The sequence below is a fragment of the Microcebus murinus genome, chromosome 3, assembly GCF_040939455.1.
Source record: "Microcebus murinus isolate Inina chromosome 3, M.murinus_Inina_mat1.0, whole genome shotgun sequence".
NCBI classification, from domain to species: domain Eukaryota; kingdom Metazoa; phylum Chordata; class Mammalia; order Primates; family Cheirogaleidae; genus Microcebus; species Microcebus murinus.
The window spans coordinates 44,625,169-44,653,038 of NC_134106.1; the positions used below are offsets into that span (position 1 = coordinate 44,625,169).

Here is a 27,870-nt window from a genome sequence, read left to right on the forward strand (position 1 = left end):
GTAGCTCCCCCAAGTGGAGCAGAATCAGTGGGGAAAGACCTGTTACCCTCAACAGCCAAGGACTTTAGCATCAAGGCTGGCAAAATGCCCAGGATCCATGTAGACAAGGGGCATTCTTGTCATGGAGCCAAAAGGAGCTGAGAACTGTGCGAATTCCCACTTTCCAATAATCAGGAGATCACAAAACTGTCCCCCTCCCCAACACCATCATGGAGAGGGGCACGGATAGATGGGGGGAGAAAACTAAAAGCCTGACCATTTATCCAGACAAGAAGAGCTCCTTAAAGATGCTGTTTAAATTACTGAATCAGAATGAGTTTCCTGTGGAAGCAACATTAAAACACACAAACACACACCCTTGCAGAAATACAAGGAGGATAGAAGTTCAATAGAAGATGACTTTATCTTTCTTAATACGTGACAGAACATCAAAGGTAAAATAAGATTGAACACCTAAAAGACATTAATGAGGTTGATCTTGTATATAAATGAGATACAGGAAAATGTAGTGCTTAAGAGTAGTGGAGCCAAATACCAAGCTGCATTTATTTACTAAATAACCTTGTACCTCAGTTACTTTTTTGTACCTCAGTTTCCTTATCTGTAAAATGGATATAATAATAATAATGCCTACCTCTCATAATTGTTATAAAGAACAAAGCTTACCATGTAGTAAGTATTTAATGAATATTAGCTCTCATTATTTTTGCTCTATGGAACTCCACATCCTAAAAATACCTCCTCTTTTCACATGCCCACTGGACATTCACAAAAAATTGAGCTTTTATTAGGCCACATAAAAAAAAAACCCATTGCAAAAAGTAGAAACAGTGTGGACATGTTCTAGGAATGGTTCTACAATAGCTGATATAAGCAAAGAATCTACTCTTGGGTCAAAAAGAAATAAAAGAATTATAGAACACCTACAAAACAATAATATTGGAAACTCCATGTACTAGAACTTACAGGCTGCAAATAAAGGACTTTTTAGTCTTGTGAATATTGTGAATATAAAAATACTGAATTAAATACAAGCAAGCAAGATCTAACACGCTGAAAAAAATCATTTACCCCAACCAAGTGGGGTTTATTCCAACACATTCACGCTTGGGCACGCTACATCCTCACCGCGACTGTGCACTAGGCCCTATCATTAGCCCTGGTTAGCAGATAAGAAAACTGAGGTGCAGAAATACTAAGTAATTTGCTGATGGACATGTAGTAAATGGCAAAGCCAAGAAACGAACCCAGGCAATCTGACCCCAAAGTTCTTCCTTTGAAACTCGACCGGGACTCCCTGAGCCCTTCTCAGGTTCGGTTTTCTCATCTACAAAATAAGAGTCAATAATTCTTACCTCTTGGGGTGGATGAGACAAATAAGGCATGGAGCTGGTGGGTAGGGGAGGCATTGATACTGTCTTTATCTGTTTCTGTATTGTTTGGCCTCTTCTAATGAACATACATTATTCATGAAATTTTTAATCAAGAAAATGTTTTTTTAAAGGCTTATAAGAGTGCCTGGCACAAAGAGGCATCCAATACAGACATTATGATGTCTGAAAGCAAAGTCAGAGATTCCATTTGACTTAATAGAAATTTCATCAGCTCTGGAATCTTGAGAGTAAAGAGAAGAAATAAGATAGGGCAATGGCTAGAGGAGAATTGAGGTGAGAAGTTTTTACTTTCAAATGAGAAGGGCTTGTACATCCTAATGGAAGGGCCGAGAGCCAGCAGAAGGGAAAGGGAATTGATTCAGGTGAATGGGAATTACAGCCAGTAGAGCCAAAGGCCCGAGGAATTGGGGGGCCGGGAGAAAGGTGGTCCTGAAACCTCCCTGGATGGATTAAATTATTTGGGGGAAGATTAATAGCAGCTAACTATTGGTAGATAAACCCCATTTTATAAGCACCATGAACAACAGGTCTCCCGGAGGAAACAAAAATAATCAAGATCATTTTGGAAAATGAGACAGGAATTAAAAGGACTCTATGGCTTCCTTTATTTATCTACCTGGTTCTGGGGGATGTGAGAATAGGTTTTCTGAAGAGGAGCCAACAGTTTATTTTTCCATTTGTGGGTTGCAAAGCTAAAATGATTGTTGACCAAAGAACATCTTTTCAAGCGGCTTCCCTTGGTGTAGGTCACAGGGACAACAGGGGGAGTTATTTCTGCAGCTGGGAAAAAGGTTCAGAGCATCTTCCTGGAACTGGCTCTTATTTCAGAATCTAAAATAGATTTGAAATGCTGTGCTATTTGGGAATCGGGGCCTATTCATGTGAAGCACATCTGTTGGTAGCTGTTGAAATTCAAATAAATTCAAATAAAGTGCAAGTAATGCTCATATTACACTTACCAATTTCAAGTTTTAAAAAATACATATACAAAAAACCTATACCCTGGTTGCTGTCACTGCCTAACACACAATATGGAGAGCCTTGATTTTCTGCTGTGCATAGTTGCTTTGAACCTGTGCCACAACATTTAATTCCTTTAACAATGCCCCTTCCTCCCTACCTGAACTTTTCAACTGAGATTCATTTTCATTTTCAAAACCTTAAATATGAACTATATCAAATAGTTCTATAGTTTGGTTTTGATCATTTCCGCAGCCTTTAGTAGTTGAAATGAGGTTGTTGGACTATTCAAGTCATAAAGCCAGGATTGAATAAATGCATTTTTCTCTTTGTCTTCTCTCCAACTTTAGTAAATGAAATGTTTCATATAGGTGCTATGGTTAAGGAGACTTTAGTGATTTATTTATACATGATTCCATTCTATAAAGGATTTGAGGTATCGTTAAAAAGGTAAACACAGGACAGCAAAATAAGGGAACATGCTTTTTAAAACTCAACCATAGGCCAGGCGTGGTGGCTCATGCCTGTAATCCTAGCATTCTGGGAGGCCAAGGGGGATGGATCGCTTGAGCTCAGGAGTTAGAGACCAGCTTGAGCAAGAGTGAGACCCCATCTCTACTAAAAATAGAAATTAGCTGGACAACTAAAAATATAGAAAAATTAGCCAGGCATGGTGGTGGTGCATGCCTGTAGTCCCAGCTACTTGGGAGGGTGAGGCAGGAGGATCACTTGAGCCCAGGAGTTTGAGGTTGCTGTGAGCTAGGCTGATGCCATGGCACTCCAGCCCAGGCAACAGAGTGAAACTGTGTCTCAAAAAAAAAAATCAAAAACCTCAGCCATGACTGTCTTATAGTCATCTACCAAGTGTGTTGAAAGAAGTAGAAGAACCATTTTAAGGTTGTTTTTCTTCTTTTCTTAGTAATTAAAAATTTTGCAAAGTATTTCAAGTGACATATTCATGTCATTACCTGAGAGTTTACAATACTACAATAGTTACCATGTTACATAAATTATCTCTTTTAATTTAAATCTCATAATTACCCAACAAAGTAAGTTATTATTTCCATCCTATAGATAAAGGTATCTGAGGCTTACAAATAATAGATAATTTGCCCAAGATCACACACACAGCCAGATTTTAATCCACATCTGTTATTCCAGCCATTAACTCCTAGTCTAAACTATGCCTTTTATATGGGAAGCATAAAGGAGATGGTAAATAGGAAATTAAAATATATTAGGAATTACATACAAGAAATAAATTCACTTATAATAGATGAAGACATTTGTCTAAATCCAGGCAAGCACTTAAAAGAATCATTATGGTAAAAATAAAGCATCAGGAAGGAGGAAAACAAACAGATGACACTGACATCCCAGAATAAGGCTTTATGGACAAAGGTGTGGCAATAATCACACACGCTTGGTAACTTTCACAGTGTGTTCCTCACCTTCTGCAGCATCTTTGGGAAACGTGAGCATTCGGTCTCTGTAAAGTTCTGGCGAGGTGAAAGATCCTGACTCTAGGAAGCTGAATAACTTACCATGTGACACTAATATTCCTGGTTTCTTCTGTTAAACTTTTTGCTCTCATCTGTATGTTGAAAACTACAATAGGTGTTAAAATCTGTAATGTTCAACAACTAGTATAGCAGTCACACCCCAATTTTATTTACAGGAAAAAAAGCAATTATTTCATTATTCTATGTCATAGTAATTTTCACTTTTGTCTATATGTATAATATGCACAATAAGTGGAATTATTATTGGGCTCCCCTCCACCATTAAATAATAAAAAAAGTTTTCCAGTTTTTCATAATTATAATTCTAATGATTATGTAACAGTCTGTTGAGTTAATGTACTATAATTTATATTAGGCTTTTTTTTTGTTTCTAGTTTTTTTCTATCATAAGTATCTTTCTAAGACCTTTTTATATTTATCTAATTTACTCAAATTTCTTCATATGTGAATGGTATTTTTATGTCCTCTGAGGTTTCATTTATCTCTGGAGGTTTTAATATTTTTGAAGATTTGAGTACCTTCTTTATTTGTTATATATACTAACTTCCTTTGGATCCCATTAATAACAATGTTTCCCAATCATGTTCCTCTTCTTGTATGTTACAATCATTATTAGTTTTTTATGTTATAGTCATTTTTTCTTGATGTTTTTGCTGTTTTATCCTTTGTGATTTCCATTGTTGCCATAATCATTTCAAAGATACTATCCCTCTAAAGATTTCATAAATATTTGATTCTTTTTTCTCCTAGCTTTGCTGAAAAATAAAGCTAATATTTAACTCTTTAATCCACTAGGATCTTACTCTGGTATGTGGTGTCAGAGCTGATCTAAATCACTTTTTGTTTTGTTTTTAATTGTTAGCTAGTTGTACTAGCAATTATTTAAATATAATTAGGCAATTAAATATTTCCCTAATTTTGTGATAATGTATCATACATTACATTTATTTCCACATGTCCCACACTGCTTTATTTAATTAGTTTAATAATTTACACTTTATAATGTTTTAGAATTTCCTGAGGAAATTCTGAAGACTAGCTCAGCATCACAACTGACAGTTTCTTTGTTAGTATCGAATTTCAATATTTAACAGATAATAAATAACTTGGTGAAAATTGGTTTTCTATATAATAATATGGTATATATCTCAATTTGTTTACCTTGTTTTATATTTATATATCTCAATGAAGATTTATAGCTCAAAGCTAGAATTTATTCCAAAAACAGAATTTATTCCTTTTTTACTGGGTTATTGAGCTGGTAGTTAGCACAATAAAGAAATTTTCTAATTATAATAAATTTGCTATAAACCCAGTCCTTTGATAAACTCATATAGGCTAATAAATTTAAACAAATGTCTTAGGATTTCTAGACATGCAGTGTTTTCTGCAAATAATCATAGTGTTATCTCGCCCTTTATTGTATCATTCCATTGGCACAAAGTGAACACCCAATAAATGGCAGTTGCCATCATTTGTCTATTAGAAAGAATTCTAGGCTGGAGAGTGAAGAAATTTGCCTGCATCCATTGAAGAAGCACTTTTTCTTGCTTGGTGCTCGACCCACGATGCTAGGCACTTGACATCAGCCATCTTGCCGGGGCACAAAACACACCTACAAAGTATATAATTATTAAATATCGGAGTTGAGGAAACTGAAATTTAGTGGGCAGGTATATGCTGCCCATTCTAGGCCTGAAGAAGCAGTGAGAAATGGAACACTGAAGTGGCTAACTATGGTAGTAGACGTACAGAAGGCTGTGGGATTGTGACTCTGAGCTCCTGTGACCTGGCAGGCAGGTTTATTGCTCCCTAAGGGCTACATTGACCTTGAACTTTAGCCAAGGGTCTAGGAGGTAGCAGGGAGGGACTCTCAGAGCTGAATCAGCTCACTTGCATCCTTATATTGTGCATATGCTTTGCATTTCCTATTTCTGGGTCACAGCAAACCTAAGTGAAAGCAGTCCTGTAGGTGGTCTGTGTTTTTGTTTTCATCCACCTTCCAACCCAGTCAACCCTTAGAGATCTGGCATAGCTCAGCTGAGTTAAGGAATTTGTATAAGATCTTATAAATAGTGGATGATGGAGTAAGTGGCTTTCTCCATAACTGGTGGTCTTTCCCTTCTACTAGCGATGTCTCTCTGAGCTGTAGTTTTCCCATCTGAATATGGAAGAGTCAGATAAGATGGTCCAGTTTTGACAGGCTGACTCTGTTCTTGAATGTGTATTATACACATCTTGTCTTTTCTTCAGGATTGCCAATTCCTCAAAGACAGAAACTACACTTTCCGAATCCTTGAATTGCTCACATTGCTTTGCACATAACAGGTGCTCAATAAATATTTGTAGATACAGAATGAATGAATGAAACAAAATTGTCTTAATGCTTTTCCCACAAGAGAGATTTTTAATGCTCAGACACAAGTCCCTGTGGGGTCTCCTAAAAGTCTCATCCATTGCACATTTCAATTGTGGAATCTTTTATAAATACTGCATTTGTCGTGAGCCTTTTCACAAGAAGATGCTTAGCACAGGCTCAGCTTATTTTCACCCTGTTAGGAAGGATCAAGGTGGGAACTGTGGTAGGTAGACTTTTCTCTAACAAAGCTGTTTGGGTTATTTTTATCTTCGTGCTGCTGTTATAGCAACAGTATGACAAAACTGACTGTTCAAATTTAATGAACTAGAGCCTGTCCAAACCCAATTTTGAATAAAGGACTGACGATAGTACATGTATCTTAACATCTCTGGGCATGTGATAAGAAACTAAGTCTTACATTTCTGTCTTTAACATAAACATACAATGCTTAAATGCACCCTTAGAAATTATGTACAATACTAGTACATTATCTAATAAGAATATTACTTTTCAAACAAAACAAAACACCAAAGGAAGGTACACAGCCTGCAAGAGGCATTGAATCTATGGATTTTGTAATTGCTGTTTTTAAACTTAAAATCTCATTGAAGTCATTAGTTAAGATATTTGTGGCTGAATAATTCTGAGAAGATATCCCAACAAACTTCCTGCCCCCACCTCATCCCCAGCCAAAGAGGGGAGAGAAGGAAGACCAACACTACCAATAGTTACAACAGTTATTTTTGGAATTAAAAACAGGAATTTGCAGCATTCACAAGTGTCTGGTTTTGTCTCTTGAGCTTCACAAAGACCAGCATTATACTGAGACTATAAAATTATTCTCTGAAACTAAAAGGAAAATCTGGGGGAAATTAAATATTTTTTGTTGAAAATCATTTAACCTTAGAATGTCAAAATTTTTTACCAAGTTTTATATAAAAGGAATCATAGAGGGAAAGCTATAAAAAATCTAACTGTTTCTTATGAGCCATGGTATTTGCAGGAAAAGAGAAAACATTACATAAGCCAAGGACAGTTTCTCTAACATGGATACAAAGGGGAATGATGTAATAGCAGCTGCAGGTTTGCGCTTCCACATGAAAGAATGGTGCTTTCGATATCATTTAACTAAATCAAAATATTCAGTTAAGTTCAACCTGACAAACAGGCAAGAAAGTCACAAACAAATGTCTTTACTTTCAAAAATTTGTTTACCACTTTGTAATGGGGTTAACTTATTGTCCCAGTACAGGAAAAAGAAAACATCATGCTAATTAAATTTGAGTAATAACTTGTTCATAGTATGGATCATTTTATACTTTCAGTGTTCTTTTAGGCTGCCAAAGAATGTACAGGGCTCACTTAATAGAAAATGCCATGGTACCCTGAACTAAGATGGTCCTGAATTCTCTAGACTATGTTTCTTTCAGACTTCCTAGGATTATTTTAAAGTGGAAAAAAGAAGAAATAAGAACCTCCTTACCTAAATATCTTTGGGTTTTTTTGTTTGTTTTTGAGGCAGGTCTTGCTTTGTCCCCTAAGCTGGAGTACACTGGCACAATCATAGCTCACTGCAGCCCCAGACTCCTGGGCTCAAGGAATCCCCCTGCCTCAGCTTTCCAAGTAGCTGGGACCACAGGTGCACCACCATGCCTGGCTAATTTTTTAATTTTTGTAGAGATGAGGTTGATGTTGCCCAGGCTAGTCTCAAACTCCTTCCCCCAAGGGATCCTTCCACTTTGGCCTCACAAAGTGCTGGGATTACAGGTGTGAGTCATGGTGCCCAGCCAACTTTGGTCTTAATAAATGCTCCAATAGGCTGTGCGTGATGGCTTATACCTGTAATCCTAGAACTTTGGGAGGCCAGGAGTTTGAGACCAGCCTGGGCAACACAGCAAGACCCCGTCTCTACAAAAAATAAAAAAATTAGGCGAGTGTTGTGGTGCACACCTGTAGTCCCAGTTACAGGAGGCCAAGGCAGGAGGTTTGCTTGAGCCCAGGAGTTGGAGGTTGCAGTGAGCTTTGATCATGCCACTGCACTCCAGTCTAGGCAACAGAGTGAAACCCTTTCTCAAACAAAAGCTCTAATAAAATTTATTTGGATCTTGAGTTAAAATGATCCAGCTTTACGGGATGACTATGAAGCTGCTCTTCTGTATTTGAGTTAAATTTCATGTAAACCCTTAAATTGCATGAATTCAACTATAATTTCTAAAAGAGACAGAATAGTGTGAACCTAAATCCAGGTGCACGTTTTGGGAACAGCTGACTATTTGGAATTTACCTGCACTGCCTCTCACTATCTTACCTCCAACCACAGGAGACTGAGGACTGGCTATTGGAATATTGGACAGAGGTGAAAATCTCATAAGTACATTTTCAAAAATTTTCTATTTTGAAAAGGAGAATAGTACCCTTTGACTATTTATAGCTTCTGGTATTAGATCAGGAGAGAAAACATTCTTTAAAGCATGGAACAATTTAGGAATGGGGAAATATTCTAGTGCTTTGTTTCAGCACCCCCAGGGATGTGCTTCCCAAGGCTCTCATGGGGGAAACTGAGGGTTATCAGAGTGTGGATTGACTTTGTATCTAAGAATTCCCTTGCTAAGGAATATCAGGAACAGAGAAATGATTGTGCAGGTTTATAGAATCTAACATATTAAGCGAATTACATTTAGGTGCATTTGGAATGTCTGCATGTATTGTTTTCTGATGAACATCCAAGTCCTACTAGATTTGCCTAATAGAATAGTTGATAAGGGCAAAATAAGTTCTGATTTAATATAATTTCTAATTATTTAATCAGTAAAACACAGTATTAAACATACCCCTAAATATGTATATCATACTAGTTTACAAAGCAATTGTAATGGGCTTTATATTTACATTTATATATCATACATCCTTTTCTGGAAAAGAAAAATTAAAGCTGAACTTAAATACCTTACATGTTCATCCTTTCCTTGTTGGGATAATTCCTTTAAAGATATTACAATTATAATAAATGCCCCAAGTGTACTTCTTGTCTTTAATTTCCACCCCTCTAAACTATCGTTTATGGGGGAATCTTCAGTTTTTATCCCAAAATACAACTTCATCTGGGTTTTTACAGAAAAGGTCCAAATCCTTAGCAAGCCATGCAAGACCTTTCACCACCCAGTGATGGCCCCAGTAACCTATTTTAATTCATGAGACTCTCCCACTCAAAATGCCTGATGTCTCCATGTTGTTAGTCCGGGTATTTCAGACACCATTCTCCTTTGTTAATTACCCACATTCTAAATATGTTAGTCTAAACAGTTTTCACTGTTATAAAACTTATTTACACACTGGGGGAAAAAAAAAATCACTGTTTGCATTACCATGGTGGAGCTAAACCCATTGAAAAGACTTGATACTGTTGATAAAATTTCAGCATTGAAATTTGACTTTGATCATTAAAGCCAAATTTTATATTTCTCTTTGTGTTCAGATTGTTCTCTCACATATGCAAAAAGGAAGAAAATTTTTTTTTACTCCCTTAAGCATTTTCTCAAATCTTTTGTTAATTTTAAATTAATACATATTTATTGGAGGATTTTGAAAATAAGCAAAGAGAAAAGAATAAAGAAAGCCATCCATGTTTCAGGAGATAACCACTATTATCACTTTCATGCACATCTTTCACATATTTTACTGTCCATATATATTTTCTTACAAAAGCGGGGCCATACTATACATCCTGTTTTGCAACTTGCTTTTTAAAAAACCTAATGCAGTTTTACAAACATCTTTGTATATTACTAAAAATTCATTTTCATAATTTTAGTGGCTATTATTCCTTTATATGGAAATAACTTATTTAAACAATTCCTAATTGTTATATATTTAAATTGCCTGGGAGACAACTGTTTGTACTAGTTTCCATTTATTTTTCCAGAGATATTTAATGCATTTATAAGTATGTACATATAAATCCTTTAATATGCATATTAAGAAATTAGTAAAATGATTTCAATAATGAAATCTGTTTGATAATTTCATATGCTAGATCATCACAGGCTTAAAGCTTTCTACAGTTAAGCAACATTCATTATTTCAGTTCTGTTTTATTACTTTAGATTTTACCTTATGTAATAATATATCACTTATCATATACCATGGTATTTTATCTTCATTGGACCCTCTAAAAACATATTATAGAAAGTTTCAAACATACCCCAAAAAGGAGGGAGAATACAATAAACTCCCAAGTGCCCGACTGGTATGCACATTTTAAGGCTTCTAATAAACAATGCCAAGTTATTGTCTATAAAAGGTTTTTAGTGATTTATACTCTTGTCTTCTATGTATGAGATTTATACTATCTTCATTTTTGTATTGTTGAATTTTATAGCTGCTGCCACCAATGTTACATGTGTATCTTTTTTAGTTAGAATAACTTATTGGTAGGAATAGAAAATAATAGGAAAAATAAGGCATAGTAACTTTTGTTGCAATATAACAATAGACTTCATCTAGCATTGTAATGCCAGTCAACTTGGCATAGCTTCCTGGTTCAATGTGTTTGGAAGAATTATGAGAACACATTCAGGGGCTGTGGGGGAAAGTGCTAGGATTGATTAACAACATCTACCATTGGAAAAGGAGGATTGATGGCTTCTTTGACATATAAAGTTTGCTGATTCTGCCTTAGCTTATGTGTATAAAAGTATAATTTTTTTTTTTACTCTTCTTTTGCTCAGTAGCCATAACAATCAATTTGATTTATTAAGTTTTCCTAAGGAGACATAGCTATTTACTTATAGGTTTCCAATGCCAGATATTATATTGACAACTTATCTTAAAAATAATTTGCTCTTTTGAAAGGAACTAAATGCTGTTGGTCTGTATGTAAAGAGGACACTGCTGTACCATTATCAGAGGGGGGCGTGTGTTGGGATTGTGTTCTTAGCAGCAGGGAGGGATGGCATTTGTCCAGGCACACAGCTCTATCTGGCTCCACGCAGGGCCATCAATTTGTTGAAGTCTTTGATGTGTATGATCATGGAACAGAGATGCTAACTGACCCATGACAGATCAAACCCCAAATCTTACCATTTTTTAATGCCACATTTAAATTTACTGAGCTAATCAACCACAACAAAAGTGTATTTAAAAAACCAACATAAAAGTAGTATATCAAGTACTTAAGGACTGCTGTTTCATGAACGTATAGAATGGTAAATCTGGAAGACATCATGACGTCACTGGGACCAGTGGGCCAAATCCAGCCTGCTGCTTGTTTTCGTAAACAGTGTCGTACTGGAATACAGCCAGGCCCTCTTGTTCACGTGTTGTCTGTGGCTGCTTGCTCACTACTGCGGCAGAGTTGGGTAAAAGTGAGAGAGGCTGTATGGACCACAAAGCCTGACACATTTGCTGTCTGGCCCTGTGCAGAAAAGGGTTGCCAACCCCTGATTTAAACCGACCTTTCACGTTAGAGATATGGAGATTGGGTATCACAGAGGTTATGTAACTCATTTGGGATAATTCTGCCATCTGAGAAAACAACCAGCAGAATTCCCAGAATCCCCAATGGTAGGATCCAGAGCTATGGACTCGTAAGTTTTTTGCAAGGTAGAGAGCATTTTCACTTCTCCTGGAAGCCCTCCTCTACCTTCTCAGGCAGGTTGCCCGCCCTCCCCCACCACCTCCAAGGCTTACTGCAGTGAGGACAGAATGAATACTCATACCCTTCATCATCACATTTATCGTGCCCGATTGTCAGCATTTACGTGCCCGATTGTCAGCATTTACCTTTCCCACTCGACTGTGAGTGGGTTGGGGACAGGGGCCATGCCATACTTGTCTTTGTAGCCCAGAGGCCTAGCACAGATTACAGAGTACATATCTAATACCTGTTTGTTAAATGGTTTGCATTTGCCACCTCATCTTTTTCTGTAGCTATTTTAAGATAAAATTCAACCACTGTGAAGGTAACATGCAAGTTGTGGTTTATAATTTTCCATCATTCCTGACCAAGACCCCTCATTGAGATCCAATAGGAGATGTCCATAGCCAAACAGTGTGACAGGAAGGACACAAATCTCAATTTTTTTTCATTGCACCTACTAAATAATGGCCCCAAACCTCAGAGGCAATCTGGATCTATATTCCCAGCAAACAGACAAGAGCCTGATGTAAGTCAGGGGTGATAAGGATGGAGAAGAAGAAAGATATATCAAAGACAAGTAAAGTCAAGAGAACATAAGGTTGATTGACTGTGCAGGGATGTTTGAAAGTCTGCAACTACTCAGACTATCAGGTTTCAGAATGTAGGAGAAAGAGCCCATAGAGGAGGCAGGGACACGGAGGTGGGTGGAGGTGGATGAGGCATGATGGGGGAGACCCAGCAAGCAGTGGGTTGTATGAATCTGGAACTTTGGGGCTAAATCTGGACTTAGATGGAAATCATTCAGAGAGTAGATAGAGATTAAAAAAACCAAGGGATTAAGCCTAGAGATCACAAAAGGGATTGAACAATAAGGGAAGCCCCACTGAGAGGCTCACCTAGAGACATGAGAGGGAAACAAAAGACTGGTGTCTCAGAAGCCGGGGGCAGAGAGGAGGAGAAATGTCAAGTAAGATGATAAAAATGTATGCCTTACCTTTAGGGAGTTAGAGGTCTGTGACATTCTGAGAGCAGTTTTAGTGGAGGGGTGGGCTTGGAAACCCAAATCAATGGATTGAAGAGTTAGTGAGACATAGGGAAGAGACATTGAGTAGATTTTACTCTTAAACTTAATTGAGAGAAAAATAAATGAGATGGTAACTGGAAAGTAGGTTTATGTTCTATTGAGTGGTTAGCTTCATTGATTTATTAATTCTTTGAAAAGAATCTACCAGGTGTCAAGATCATAGAATGTGCATTAAAGTCAGGTGGAAAAGGAAACATCACCACAAGGGAGAGTAATTTATTTCTGTGAGCCCCAGTCTCTTCATTTATACATGGAAATAATAATACCTTCCTCAGAAATGTTGGAGGTTTAAATGAAATAACATAATTAAAAACATTTTGAAAACAGCAAAGCACTATCCAAAAGTAGATTATTCTCTGTATTATCAACTCTAGTTTATTATCTTGACTCAACACCTGATTAGTCTCAATCTTGGTGACTTAATATTAGAATCTAGTTATAATTAACCTTGTCATTGCAGCTCAGAAGTCAAGGCTCAATTTCCTTTTCCTGACATTGGTGTATATTCTGACACCCTGAATGCCAGATAACTTATCTATTTAATTCAGCTATCAAATTAAGAACCACATATAAAGCAAATCATTGGTGCTACCACAGTGCACAGGCACAGTGGATGATATAGGGGATACATATGTCTCAGTCAATAGGTGAGAGGTGCAGGTTATAAGCCTGCCCGATGCCTAGGACAGGTAAGGATGGGCTGATGATGGTGGCTAGACAGAACTTCAGTTGGGTGAGAATCCCCATCTCCTTGGAACTAGAGAAGCAAAGATACCATGTGATCATCAGAGCTAGAGTCTAGTGAGACCCTTGTGCTCCATTTTTTTGTGATGTGGAAGCTAATTCTAGGCTCTTATGTTATGAAATAAAATTAAAAGGTCCAAATCAAAACACTATTCTTGTACAGGGGAGTCCTAAAACTCCTGGTGAGAGAACCAGGAAAGAGATCTTAATTGTGGGATCATTTTGTAAAGAGTTAAATATAGATCGCAGCAGCGTAGAACCTAGATGATTATGGAAAATGCTTTACCAAGTTCCACTTTCTTCCCACTACACAAATTCAATTAAATCTATTCGAATGAGAGTTATAAAAATAGTAATTATACCCTACCAGCTAATTATTTTCTTCTTTAGAATGAATGAGTTATAACAGAAGCAAGCTACACAATTAGCAAGCTTCATTACTGTTTATTTCCATTTTTCTTTTCACATTTACTTATTTACTGCATCCCTCCATGAAGGAGCTGAAGTGACTGTTGCTATTCATTTTAGGTGCTTTTATTCATAATTCATTACCCAGGAGACCCCAGTTCTCTTGGTAATGAAATATATCTTAATTTAAGTATTTTTGCCTCAGAAGTTTGACTTAAGTAGTAAATTAAAACCTCTTATGAAAAAACAAAAGAATATATGATTTCTCCAAATCCTTCAAAGAATACAATTTTAAATCCTAAGATTTATACTTCCATGTCTGTTGGAGTTAGGGATTGGGGACTTTAAATAAAATGAATAAATGATCAACAAATCTTGCCATCAGGGATGATGGGAAGCTAAAAATCTGTTTTAACATTTTCAGACAATTTCCAGCCTGTCTCCCAGTCCTCCTCTGTGTCCTCGCCCTGTTCCATACTTGCTTTGCTCTGCCGTAGGCAGATCACTGTTATGGTCAAATATCAAGATCTTGGAAATTTTTTGACTGATGTGATCTTACTTTAGGGTCACGTGTTTTTCCCCATCTATTCCTATGAATGTTTAAGAAAAAGTACTAAATTCTCATTTCCTAATTAGTAGAACAAAAACATTTGCTTTTAAGTGATTAACTAACTATGCTGAGCTACCCACTCCCAGAGAAATCACTGGGATTTGGTGGATAAGAACACCAGACTGGTGACCATCTTTTCTGATAGAAATTGCTGAGAAGTTGTTTTTTTTTAATATGATACTGGAGCGGTGTGACTTATAATTAAGTGATGATTATCCTCTGTATGGGTGAGCTCACATGTATTAATAGTTACGTGTATACTCATATTTGTGTATGCACAGGAAAGGTGTGAAAGAGTCCACCCTCAAAGAGTGGCAACATCTAAGAGGGGCTGGGAGGTGAGAAGGGAGAGCTTTCACTTTCTGCTTCCCATATTTCTATGCTGTTTAAATTTGTGCAATGAGCAAATGTTACTGTTTTAATTAATAAATAATAAAATGATTTTTCCTAAATTTAAGGTGACAAATTTAGGAGGATAAGTCATGAATTTAAGACACAGCATGGTTAATTGAAAATCTTTTTGAAAAAATAATTTTCACAGTGGCATTTTCAATTCAATGATTTGTGACACATTTTGGGCTTTATCCTTCCACTGAATAAATGACTGAAAATAAACAAAAAGATGAAATTTATCCCAATTGCTATCTACAATCCTTCTGTTAGGGATTAATATCTTGACTCAAAATTCCGATTAAAGATTTCCAATTTAGTCCTGTCTTTACAACTAGGATTATAATCTTTTAATATTGTTATCAAAGATCTGTGCAAATCATTCATTCAACAAGCAACTCATTGAGCACCTTCTCCTTATCACCCCTTGGGCTGGGCACTGAGGTCAGAGGTGGGGAGACACAAGCCCCCCTCAGTCATATGAGCTAACCTGTACTGCATACTTTCCATGCCCCAGGCACTGTGCGCAATATTTTACATAGATTAACTCCTTTCACCTTCACAATACTCCTGTAAGGTAGAAATATTATAACTCCCTTTTACAGAAGACGACACTGAGACACAGAGATTAAGTAACTTACCCAAGGCTGCACAGCTAGGAACTAGGGTAGCAGTCATCTGAACCCCAGAGGGCTGAGTCTCTCTCAACAGCCCATGCTTTTAAACCATGACTTCACAGTGCCTTCCAGATCATAAGGTAGGTATAATCTAGTAGGAGGAGGTTTACAAGTAAATATTTAAGTGTATTTTAACAATTGGAACTTGAATTTCCAAGAATAGGAAGTTGATTAAATACAATGAGTCCACCTTTATAATGAAAGACTTGAAAGGCATTTAAAATGATATAGATATTGATCTATTGACATAAAAACAAATTATCTTTATATTAAGTGGAAAAGATTATAACTGTACTTATAATGTTATTTAAACTAGGAAAAAAAAAACCCAACAAATACATACTTAAAAGCCAAAGCTGGACACATAAAAGGCATCCACACACTTGTAGGTCAAAGTAGGCTACATGAGCTATTCAAGTCAGAATACTGAGGGGGAGGGAGCATGTCACTGATCACTGCACTTTGTCCCACTGAGCCTGGATAAGTCTTCACCTGTGTCCTCAACATAGAGCCCCAAGCAGCCACCACCAAACTCAGGTGGCCCTTGAGCTGGGTCTTCTTTGTCTTTTGAGTATTTACTACTGTCAATTTCACTGCTGGAATATATTCACCTAGTATTTTTTCGTGGTCTCTCTAATTCTTATCTCTTATCCCATTCTCTTGTCTAAACTCTGTGTGTCTCAGTCTCTCTCCTTTTCTTCGTCTTCTCTTCTTGTTGCTCCAGTTGTACTCTGGGTCCTGGTTTGCTACTGCTATTGTTGCTCTTCCACATTGTCACCTTTTCCTTTTCTGTTAGATCATTTCCGTAAGCATACAAACGTACCCTGATATCTACAATTGTTTTCCACATCTAGATCCCACATTCTTCTCTAGCTATTGCCCCTTGTAGCACACCTCCCTGGTAATGCTGTCTATAGTGACTGTTTCCACTTCCTCATCCTCCTGTTTTCTCCTCCCTCCCTCCCAGCAAGCCCACTCAGGCCTCCTCGCCAAGCCCACTGATCTGTTCTCAGGCTGAATGTTGCTCAGACTCTCAGCAGCCTGACTATGGAATCTCCCTTCTCGAAACACTTCCTTGGCTGTGGGTCTTAGTTTGTTTGGGCTGCTGTAACAAAATACCTCAGGGTGAATAATTTACAAACAGTGTAAATATACTGCCCATAGGTCTGGAGGCTGGGAAGTTCAAGATCAAGGCACTAGCAGAGTCAACGTCTGGTGATAGTTCACTCCCTGCTGCAAAGATTGCACCTTCTAGTTGTGCCCTCATGCGGCAGAAAAGAGATCTCTTGGGCCTCTTTTATAAGGGCACTAATCCCAGTCTGGAGGGCTCCACCCTCATTATCTAATCAACTCCCAAAAGTCCTATCTCTCAATATTATCACATTAGGTATTAGTTTTAACACATGAATTTCAGGGGACACAAACATTCAGACTATAGCACTGGGCTTTCAGGACACCATGACCTCCTGGCTTTCCTCCTGCCTCACTTGCTACGTCTTCACAGTCTGTTCTGCTGGATGCATCTCTTGCTGACCACTTCTCTTCTGTCTCCATTCATTCCCCATGTATTGCTGTCTAGTCCTATGGCATTAAATGTCACCTATAGGCTAATGAATTCCCAATTTATAACCTGTTTAAATCTCTTCCCTAAATTCCAGGCTCATATATCCTATTGTTTACATGGGTGTCTAAGAGGCATCTCATGCTTAATGTGCCCAAAACAGAATACTGCATTTCCACACTGTGGCTAAGACTGCTAGCTGCCCTCCAGTAACCATCCTCCCCTTCTATTGTAATACAAGTGATTTTACTGGGCACGTAGCCACTCAGAATAAAGCCTACATTGATTCCATTTCCCACCCTCATTTGTAGCTGAACTCTGGCCAATAAGAGGTAATCAGTAGTATAGTATGGCAGCTGCTGGAAAATCTTTTCAAAATACTGCAGACACACATGCTTTTCCTCTTTGTTGCTCCTCCTCCATCCCACTGCCTGGACTACAGATGTGATGGTTGGGGCTCTGGTGGGTCCATCTTGGGTGATTAGGATGGAAGATGACATCCTAGAAATAGCTGAGTGGTGAGCTGGGAAGGTCTCAAGGGTCATGGAGCTGTCACACTTCACACCAGTCCTGGATGACCCACCTCCGGGCTTCCTTCATATTATCATATAAAGAGAAATACAGATACCCCTCAACTTACAAGGGGGTTATTTCCCACTAAACTCATTGTAAGTTGAAAATATCATAAGTCAAAAATGCATTTAATACACCTAACTTGCCTAATATCAGAGCACAGCCTAGCCTACTTTATGTGTGCTTAGCACACTTACCCTGCAGTTGGGCAAAATCACCTGGCAACACCATACACCATAGTAGAGTGTCAGTTGTTCACCCTCGTGATCAGTGATCACATGGCTGACTGGGAGCTGCTGCTCACTGCCCTTGCCCAGCATCATGAGAGAGAATCATACTACATAGTGCTAAGCCTAGGAGAAGATCAAAATTCAAAATCTGAAGATTTCTACTAAATGCCCATCACTTTTGCACCATTGGAAAATTGAAAAATCATTAGATTGAACCATTGTAAGTCAGGGACTGTCTGTAAACTACCTTGTTCAAGCTACTACTAGTGTGCCTCAAAGCTGAATCTAACCCTAACTAATATACTCATCTGTGTCTTTCATATTTTACCTTTTCTTTATCAGAAAACAATCTTCTTTTCATACTGGGCAACCTGAGATATTTTAGAACTAAAGGAAAACTTTTCTTATGTATCAGTCACTGAAAGTATAAAATTGGTAGAAAAAATGATTTTCTTCTATAGTAATTTATTCAACAAATAACTTTTCTAGAATGTTTATATTGAATAAGGATTTATACTTCCATTTTCTCAGGTTTTTAATGAGTTCTTATAAAAATCCATTTATGCTATTTAGATTATACTCTTCCAAATGGATGATTTGTCATCATCTGATATCTCGTGCTAGTTTCAGCACTTTCAAAGGCAGGCCTAAACTAAAACCAACCTTCTCCATGTATAAAACCATGTCCAAATGTGAGTTGTCTCAACTAGAATATCTAGAATCTTTTTTAAAGTTTAAAAAGCCATGTTTATGTAGTATATGATAAAAGCTTCATAAGTATTTTTGAATGAACGAATAAATAATGGTATACTCTCACATTCTTTATATAAAATTACTCTGGTGATTTTAAAACATGTCTCCCAATATTTTGACACTCCTCTCATTAACAGTAGTATTTTACCCCATTCATGTTGCTGTAACAAAATACCTTAGACTGGGTAATTTACAAATAAATGAATTTCTCACAGTTTTGGAGGCTTCGATGTCCAAGATCCAAAGCACTGGCAGATTCAATGCCTGCTTCCACGATGGCACTTGGAACACTGTTTCCTCCTCCAGAGGAGACTGATGCTCGGTCCTCATGTGGCAGAAGGGACAGAAGGAACAGATTACACCTTCTAGCACTTTTATAAGGTACGAATGAGGCTATGCCCTCATGACTTAACCAGATTCTGAAGGCCCCACCTCTTAATACTATCATATTGGCACTTAAATTTCAACATATGAATTTTGAGGGACATATTCAGATCATAGCAGGTAGAGTCTAATTCCCCTCACCTTGAACCTGGGCTGGCCTTAGTGACTGGCTTTTAACTGATGGAATGGAATGTGGTAGAGGTGACACTGAGTGTCTTCCAGGACTAAGTAGGGAGTACACCTTCTGCCCGGCTCTTTCTCTCTATTGGACATGTGCTTTTGTATCCTGAGACAACGCTGACATAAAAAGTCTGGTTACTCTGAAGCCACCACGCTGGAGAGGCCATGTAGGGATGGAAAGAGATGCCTGGGGAGCCCCAGCTGGTCTAGAACCCAGTTGATTAATTTTTCCCAGCAACACTTGCCAGACCTCTAGGGAATCCCAGTTATTCCAGTCCTCAGACTTAGAGCTGCTGTCAATATTGTGTGGCAGAGATGAGCTTTCCCTATTGAGCTCTGCCCAGATTGCAGACTTGTAGGCAGGATAGTGTTTGAAGCCTCTAGGTTTAAGGGTAGTTTGAACAACTATAGTAATGGGAATATTCCCTAATAAACATTAAAAAAATTTTTTTTAGAGATAGGGCCTATGTTGCCCAGGCTATCCTCAAACTCCTAGCCCCAAGCAATTCTCCCACCTCAGCCTCCTGAGTAGCTGGGATTATAGGCACATGCCATAGTGCCTGCCCTAATAAGCTTATTGACTCTACGTGCTGCTCCTTGATTGTCTTAGAGAGCACTATGACCCTTCTGCTCATTCCCTTTGGGACTAACTCTCTGGGGAAAGGGGCATTCCTGCAGTCTCCTGCTACTCCTATAGCTGCGAGTTAGAAAGGGCTCGCTTTCCGGAATCTAGGGAAAATAGCAGAAATGTTGCCTTCCAAAATTGAAACAAACAAAAACCACCTCTTTCAAAGCAAACTGCCTTAAGATACGGTTTGTAAATCGAATACAATAAATGATAGGTTTTCCCTTGTCTCTGCCCTAGAAACAGGAACAGACTAATAGACAGGACTGTGTTTCCATATAATGGAGGTGACCAGGAGATCATCAGGACAGGAACGATACAACTATAAAAAAACTATAGCCTCTCACACCTGTAATCCTAGCACTTTGGGAGGCCGAGGCGGGCGGATTGCTCAAGGTCAGGAGTTCGAAACCAGCCTGAGCGAGACCCCGTCTCTACCAAAAATAGAAAGAAATTAATTGACCAACTAAAAACATATATATACAAAAAATTAGCTGGGCATGGTGGCACATGCCTGTAGTCCCAGCTACTCGGGAGGCTGAGGCAGGAGGATCGCTTGAGCCCAGAAGATTGAGGTTGCTGTGAGCAAGGCTGACGCCATGGCACTCACTCTAGCCTGGGCAACAAAGTGAGACTCTGTCTCAAAAAAAAAAAAAAAAAAAAAAAAAAAACAAAAAAAACCTATAGCCTCATTAATTTGTCTGAAGCAATTATGTGTTAAGTGAAAAGCAGTAGGTGGTGTGTTTTTTTAAAAGGTGATCCATATCACCATTTCTTCAGTGCCTCCAAAGGAAGAGGGTACCATCATTAAATACTCTCTAGGCCAGATTTCCCCTAGACTAGAGAACAATCTAATGTGATTCTGGTCTCATTAGTGCACTTCCTCAATAGAAAAATTCTTATATAAATGGCTGATTTATTTGCCAAACACACAACACCTAATAGAAGTGATACATGATATTCTAGGTTATAAATTGATCTTCTGTGAATTTGGTTAGCATACTTCTGTTCTCCTAAGCTTGATCATCTCAGAGAATGCTTTTAAGATCAATTTCCTAGACCACTGAAAACTTTTGGCGATTCCACCAATGCAATGGTGCCTCATAGGATTCTACAGGATGCTGCTAGTCAGTTATTCTTTCTTTCTTTGATGTAAGTGTAGCAGTAGCAGGAAATAGTGTGTCATTAGTAGAGGCTCCCAAACATTAAGGATGACTCGTCTGGCTGACTGCCAGGCCCAAACCGCATTTTCTAGACCCAACGTCAGGGAGCCCAGTTTCTTCCACAGCAGGACCCATCTTCTGGTGTTAGCTTTGTAGTTGTAACTTCTGAGACCACAGACTTTTAATTCTATTGAGATGCAAAGATGTGACTCTGAGTTCGGGTTTATATGCCTAAAGCTACTTTGTCTAAAAGTCATTTGGAAAACTAAAGAATGACAGGTATCTGCTATAAGAGTAGCTTTCAATTCAAAAGAGGGAGATGTAATATAATGTAAACTGCATTTTGATTCTGGTTACTAGATATTCTTTGGTCATTTTATTAATGATGTTATGGAAATTGAGCACATTTTAGAGTGCGATATTAAAATTATGTAGAATTTTACCTTAGAGGAGGGGGGGTCATTACATGTCTGTCAACCACTTCCATTAAATCTTTTTTTCTCTTTTCTCCCTTCCAGCCTCTAATATTTCCTCCTTCCCCTTTGTCACCTCCCACTAGATGGGCAGCTTGGATATACTGTGAGGTCCTTTTATTTGTCTAATACTCATCAAGCTGTTAATAAATTATATTTTTTAATGAAAAGTACAGCAGATTTACATCATCCAACAGGCCCAGACTATTTACATTTTTTGTTACTAGGATGACACTACACTCAATTTTAGTTTTCAGAATTTAGACAGAAACATGTTTATTGGGATTTAGCAATGACTTCGTTTTATAGCCTCCAAAAAATTATTAGGGCCCACGCCTGTAATCCTAGCACTCCAAGAGGCTGAGGCGGGTGGATCATTTGAGCTCAGGAGTTTGAGACCAGCCTGAGCAAGAGCGAGACCCTGTCTCTACTAAAAATAGAAAGAAATTAGCTGGACAACTACAAATATATAGAAAAATTTAGCCAGGCATGGTGGCGCATGCCTGTAGTCCCAGCTACTCGGGAGGCTGAGGTAGAAGGATCGCTTGAGCCCAGGAGTTTGAGGTTGCTGTGAGCTAGGCTGACACCACAGCACTCTAGCCTGGGCAACAGAATGAGACCCTGTCTCAAAAAATAATAATATTAGGAAGATACATATTTCTCCTTTCTATTTTGTTTTGTATTTTTATTTAAAAAAGGAAATAAACTGGCTTTGAGTACAAAAATAGGAAAACATTTTTATGACCATCTCTGTCTACATAAAAGACTGAAGCTTGTGAGCACTTAACGCATTAGTGCTGAAAAAATATTGAGAGTATTATAATTCACATAAACGTACCATTTACAGGCGACCGCTTACAAACTGAAACTATTACATCATTCTTAACCTCCTGTCATGAGCCTCCCTGTGGAACTGAGTCACACTCTTGGATTTAAAGACAAAACACTCTCCTAGGGGAAAATGAGAATCTAAAAAGAACAGTAATTTTTTTTAAATCCTGGGACATTCGAAAGATAAACCATTTCCCCATCTATGAGACATATCCATAAAGAAGATCTTCACTATTTTGATTCTAGTCAAATATTTAAAGGCATTCTGAGAGCCCCCATCTTCAGGGTTAACAACTGGTAGTGCAATGTATTCTGTCACAGAAGATGTCTTTAAAGCACAGTCGAACAGTCTTCTTTCCATTAAAATTTAATGACTTTCCATCTAGCAAATCTCCCGTTCTTCCAGTGGTTCTTGTGTCATTAGCTGCCTTTCCATTCTACCTTTGAAATATTCTTTTGATTCAACTGTGCACAAATTTATTTTCAAAGGGACTGTCAGGGAGACATTTCACGAATTTCTCTTGAAATCTGTGCATGCACCTGTCTGCAAGGAGGTCACAGCCCGTGGGTGGCCTCTGCTCATTAGTGACCCAGCCCTTGCTACCCCCAGCTGAGCACTCTCAGTCTTGGAGTCCATGGTCACAGACAGAATGGTGGCCCGGAGACAGAGACAGCTGCCTGGGAGATACTTTTTTGTGACCACAGAACGTTACATGCCTCACTTTAATGGAAAAGGTATCTTGCAAAGTCGGTTGTAAAGCAAAAATACATACGCACCCCCCCCCAATTTCCATTACAAAAATCAAAGAAACTGTATCAACAAGGGAGAGAAAAACCACAGCTTTCTATGTATGTACCTCACTTTGTTCCTAGCAGGATTTAAAGGGTATGTAAAACAAGAGAGCAGACGTTTAAAAGTGAAAAGGAATTAAAAACAAGGGTGGAGACATAAAATAGAGCCAGGAACAAGGCTTAAACAATGCCTAACAATGACCTCTGCTAGGGATGGGTCACGTTTGGCTCTAAACTATCTAGCAGCCCTTTACCAGCTAATGGCATCCCCTCCCCCGAACCCAATTTCTTTATTTATGAGCATTTTGGAGGGGAGGTGGACAGGTCAGTGTAAGGGGTGAAATTATAGGGGTGTCTGGCCAGCTCCCTTTGCATTTGGCTCCACGTGGGAGTAGATTCCAACATATCTGGACTAGAGAGCGTCCTGGACCGTGTGTCCCTAAAACAATTTTCCTCCAATATTGCTCTTCAGAGACAAGGCGGTTGTAAATATCGGAAGGCATCGAGTTCACAATCTAGGCAGGCTTGACTTGCCAAGAACAAGACCTTAAAAATGCATAAAGCTGCTCTGTGTCTCCCTCCCCTTCAGAGGCAGCTCAGAAGATGGATCTATTCTTGCTGTCTCCATTTCTTCACTTCCCCCTCACTCCTAAAACCCTGCTAATCTGGCTTCCTCCCCCACCACTTCACTGCAGCTCATCTCGCTAAGGTCCCCAAAGCACTTTTCAGTCTTTTTTTTTTTAAATCATTAAATATTTCTTGAGCAGTTAAAGGTATCAGAAATTTTTCTAGACATTTGAAATATATCATGGGACAAAATACTCAAGATATCTGCCTTGATGGAGATTGCATTCTACAAGATAATATATCTATCATCAATCTTATGAATAGATATCAGTATAATGTGTTACAGGTGATAATTCTAAAAAGGGGGTGAAGTAGAATGGGGGGCAGGGAATGTGGGGACAGTGGTAACAGGTGGGCAGGGAGCTGTGTGCAATTTTTTTAAATTTTAGAATATTATAGGGGTACAAATGCTTTGGTTTACATGGACTTTTGTATTGCTTGAATCAAAGTTATAAGTGTACCCATCGAGACAACGTATACTTTTCAGTCATTTTACTAAGTTGACTGCTCTCTTCTTAAAATCTTTTTTAGTACTCCCAAATCCCATAGTGTAGAATTTCACGAAGTTGTTAACTGAACAATAGCAGTGGTACACACGGTGCATTGGCTCTCTCAGCCTCTGTTCTAAACTCCTTCTGGCATGCTTCCTACACTGCAGAGCAAGGAGCTGTTTCTGACTGCCTTGCAGCAAGGGTTTCCAATGTGACTTAGTCATCGGCAATCAGAGGGACTCACGTGAAATTTGAATTTGGAACCGAGTGTGGTGCGGAGAGAGGCAGCCGTGCCTGAGGTATACATTTAGCTGGTGTAAGGGTCTAGGGCACTTGGCTCTGGGGTTGATTCTGGAGGTGACTTTCTGATGCCTGGACTGCCATGAGGGGTGTGTTCATAGTGATTTCAATGGCTCCTGATTCCCAGCAGTTCCCCTAACAGGCCTCTCAGGAAAAATTGTCCGCGGCATGGAACTGGGAGACAGAGATACGGGAGTGTCGTTCAGAGAATTTCTGGGTATTATCTAGTGGAAACGAGGAATTTTCTGATTCCACAGGGGTGTGCACCTTTGATTAATTTCCTACCATCTAGGCTGTTTTACAACTCTGTAAGGTAGAAATTCGCTTGCAGTAAGATGTAGAAATGCAAATAATTCTTGTCCATAGCAAAGCCAATTAATGTTTTTCTGATAGATATACAATTGATTTTTGCCCTGAAGAAAAGATAACCCAAACATTTTTAATTGCCCAAAAGCTACATTGTCTAATATAAGAGCTAATGGGCATGTGGTGATATGAGCACTTATAATGTGGCAAGTTTGAATTGTCTTTTAAGTGTAAAATACACACCAGATTAAAAATACTCAATATGAAAAAATATATAAAATATATGATTAATTTCATGTATTGTTTATATTGATTACATCTTGAAATAATATTTAATATTTAGGTTATATTAGATTAAATACAATATAATTAATCTATCCTTTTTATTTATTTATTTATTTTTTGAGACAGAGTCTTGCTTTGTTGCCTGGGCTAGAGTGCTGTGGTGTCAGCCTAGCTCACAGCAACCTCAAACTCCTAGGCTCAAGCAATCCTGCTGCCTCAGCCTCCCAAGTAGCTGGGACTACAGGCGTGCACTACCATGCCCAGCTAATTTTTTCTATATATATTTTAGTTGGCCAATTAATTTCTTTCTATTTATAGTAGAGACAGGGTCTTGCTCTTGCTCAGGCTGGTTTTGAACTCCTGACCTTCAGCAATCCTCCTGCCTCGGCCTCCCAGAGTGCTAGGATTACAGGCGTGAGCCATTGCGCCCAGCCTCCTTTTTAATTTTTTAAATGTGACTCCTAGAAAACTTCAAATTACAGATGAGGCCTGCATTACAGTTCTATCAGACAGTGCTGCCTGCCTTATGGAATTTTAGCCAGTTTTGCATCTATTAGCAAGCTGATTTCAGAATTTCTGATTCCATGTATGTACATGTATCCATGTGTACACACATGTATACATGTCTAACTTCTCCTTTGAACTGGACCTAACATCTTACAGGTTCCCTCATTAATTAACATGTTGAATAAAAACTTTGACACATGTCATTTTATATTTGCATGAGAATCACAATTTTAGCATTTTATACGTTAGCCAATTTTGCAGAGTTGCTTCAACAGGCCCAATCTAAATCTGTTTTTCTAGTTCTTCCAATGATTTTGTAAAGACCTAATTCTCTATATTAAATTCCATTCTAAAATAGCTAAGATGGTTTTCATTACCTGCTACTGTACCCTGAGTATACTGAAAATAGCTTAAAATTGAGCATTTACTATTTTCTAGATGCCGTGTTAAGCACTTACACAGATTATTTAATTTAATCCTCACCACAACTCTGTGTGGTAGGCAGTATACTGTCCATTTTACAGATGAGGCACTGACAGTTTAAAAAAATTGCTCAAGATAACCAAGTAGAAAGTGGTAGCTATATTGACACCTAAGCACAGCGATTCCAAAGTCCACTTCCATTACCATTGTGCCAGTATTCTGTTCCACTAAATAAAATAGAAAGAAGGATGTATCTGTCACTTTGTTGACTTAGAAGCTGTGGTATGGCAGGAAAGCTGGAGGTTATAGTTATGCCTTCACTTGTTCTGCCTTCTCTGCTTTGATGTAGTTGGCTGGTCTCAGGATCCTGGGCATAGTTCATGCCTGGGTGGCTCTTCAGACTCTCACACACAAATGCGGAGGCCAAATGACCATTTCCCACTGCAGCTGAGAAGCACTGCTGCCAAGACCAAGAAGTCTTACTGGTGGAGTTGCACTGGAAGTGTGCGACTCCAAGGGGCACAGAGCTTGTTAAACAGGCTGTCCACCATCTTTGGCAAAGGTGGAGAACCACTATGCTGTAACAATGGTTATTAATGGCCGGATGTTGCATTAAGTGACTTACATACATTCTCCCTAGCCCTTTCAATAGCTCAGTGGGGTGAGTAGTAGTATCACCATTTTAAAGATGAAGAATCTTGTCTTAGGTTAATTATGGATGTCCTGGGATTCCCTGGATAATCACTGAACTCTTCACTAATCATAACCTACATATCTGACATATTTTAGGCACTATATCAAAATACCATTAAAACATTTGTTTTGATAATAAAGAAGTCTATGATATTATTTGCCCACATGTAACCAAATAAGGAAACTTATTAAAGGAAAAATAGCAAAAAATGTTATATACTATCCTTCCATTATTAATGCCAGTTTAAAAGCTTGAAATGGGCAGACAACTCAATACTTTCTAACTTGCACCACATTAGCTTTTAATTCATTAGCTGTCTTTTCTTAGTCTGCTTTCTTGCTATGGTCTATGTTTTATAGTGGTGCTGCAGAGATATCTGAAAGGGTTATGCTGCCCCACTTTAGTCTCAGGAAATAGAACTCCTATGAATTATTGATAGTGTTGGCTTTCTAGTGCTTTAATTTCACCTCAGTTTCAGACAAGGATATTAGTTAAATGGAATTTTTTGTATCATCCTAGAAGCTTACTATGTAGGAAACACTAATTGACTTGAATTATAGAAAAGACAGTCCTATGTTGATTTTCATTTCTACATATGCTGGAGTCTCCATTCATTCCACTCCCCCACATCCTTGCTCAGTGATAGGTTAAGAGGGCAGTTTTAAAATGGAGCTCCTCAAAGCCCTTGGAATTACCCAGAGGTGCTCTAGGTGTAGCTAGGGGACGGGGAAGGCTGGGTGGGGTGGTGTCTGAACGTGCACACACACACACCCCAACCATTCCCTTGCTTCAGAGAAAAACTTCACTTCTTATGCTATAAGCATGAAGCTTTTGTGCAAGATTATGTTGGAAGAAAGGATTCTTCTCTTTAAAAAGCTTGAAAAT

At 38.4% G+C, this 27,870-nt stretch overlaps 1 protein-coding gene across 2 annotated transcripts in view; it reads left to right on the forward strand.

Annotated features, from left to right (window-relative positions):
- Positions 1 to 27,870, forward strand: part of ACYP2 (acylphosphatase 2) — a 163,092-nt gene that overhangs the window by 124,903 nt on the left and 10,319 nt on the right. The window contains exon 4 of one of the 2 annotated variants that reach the window (XM_012777806.3): positions 19,120 to 19,285. The exons of the other annotated variant lie outside the window; for it this stretch is intronic. Coding sequence (XP_012633260.2) covers positions 19,120 to 19,273 — 154 coding nt within the window. The 3' untranslated portion in view covers positions 19,274 to 19,285. The remainder of the gene's footprint in view (positions 1 to 19,119; positions 19,286 to 27,870) is intronic. 2 annotated transcript variants of the gene reach the window in all.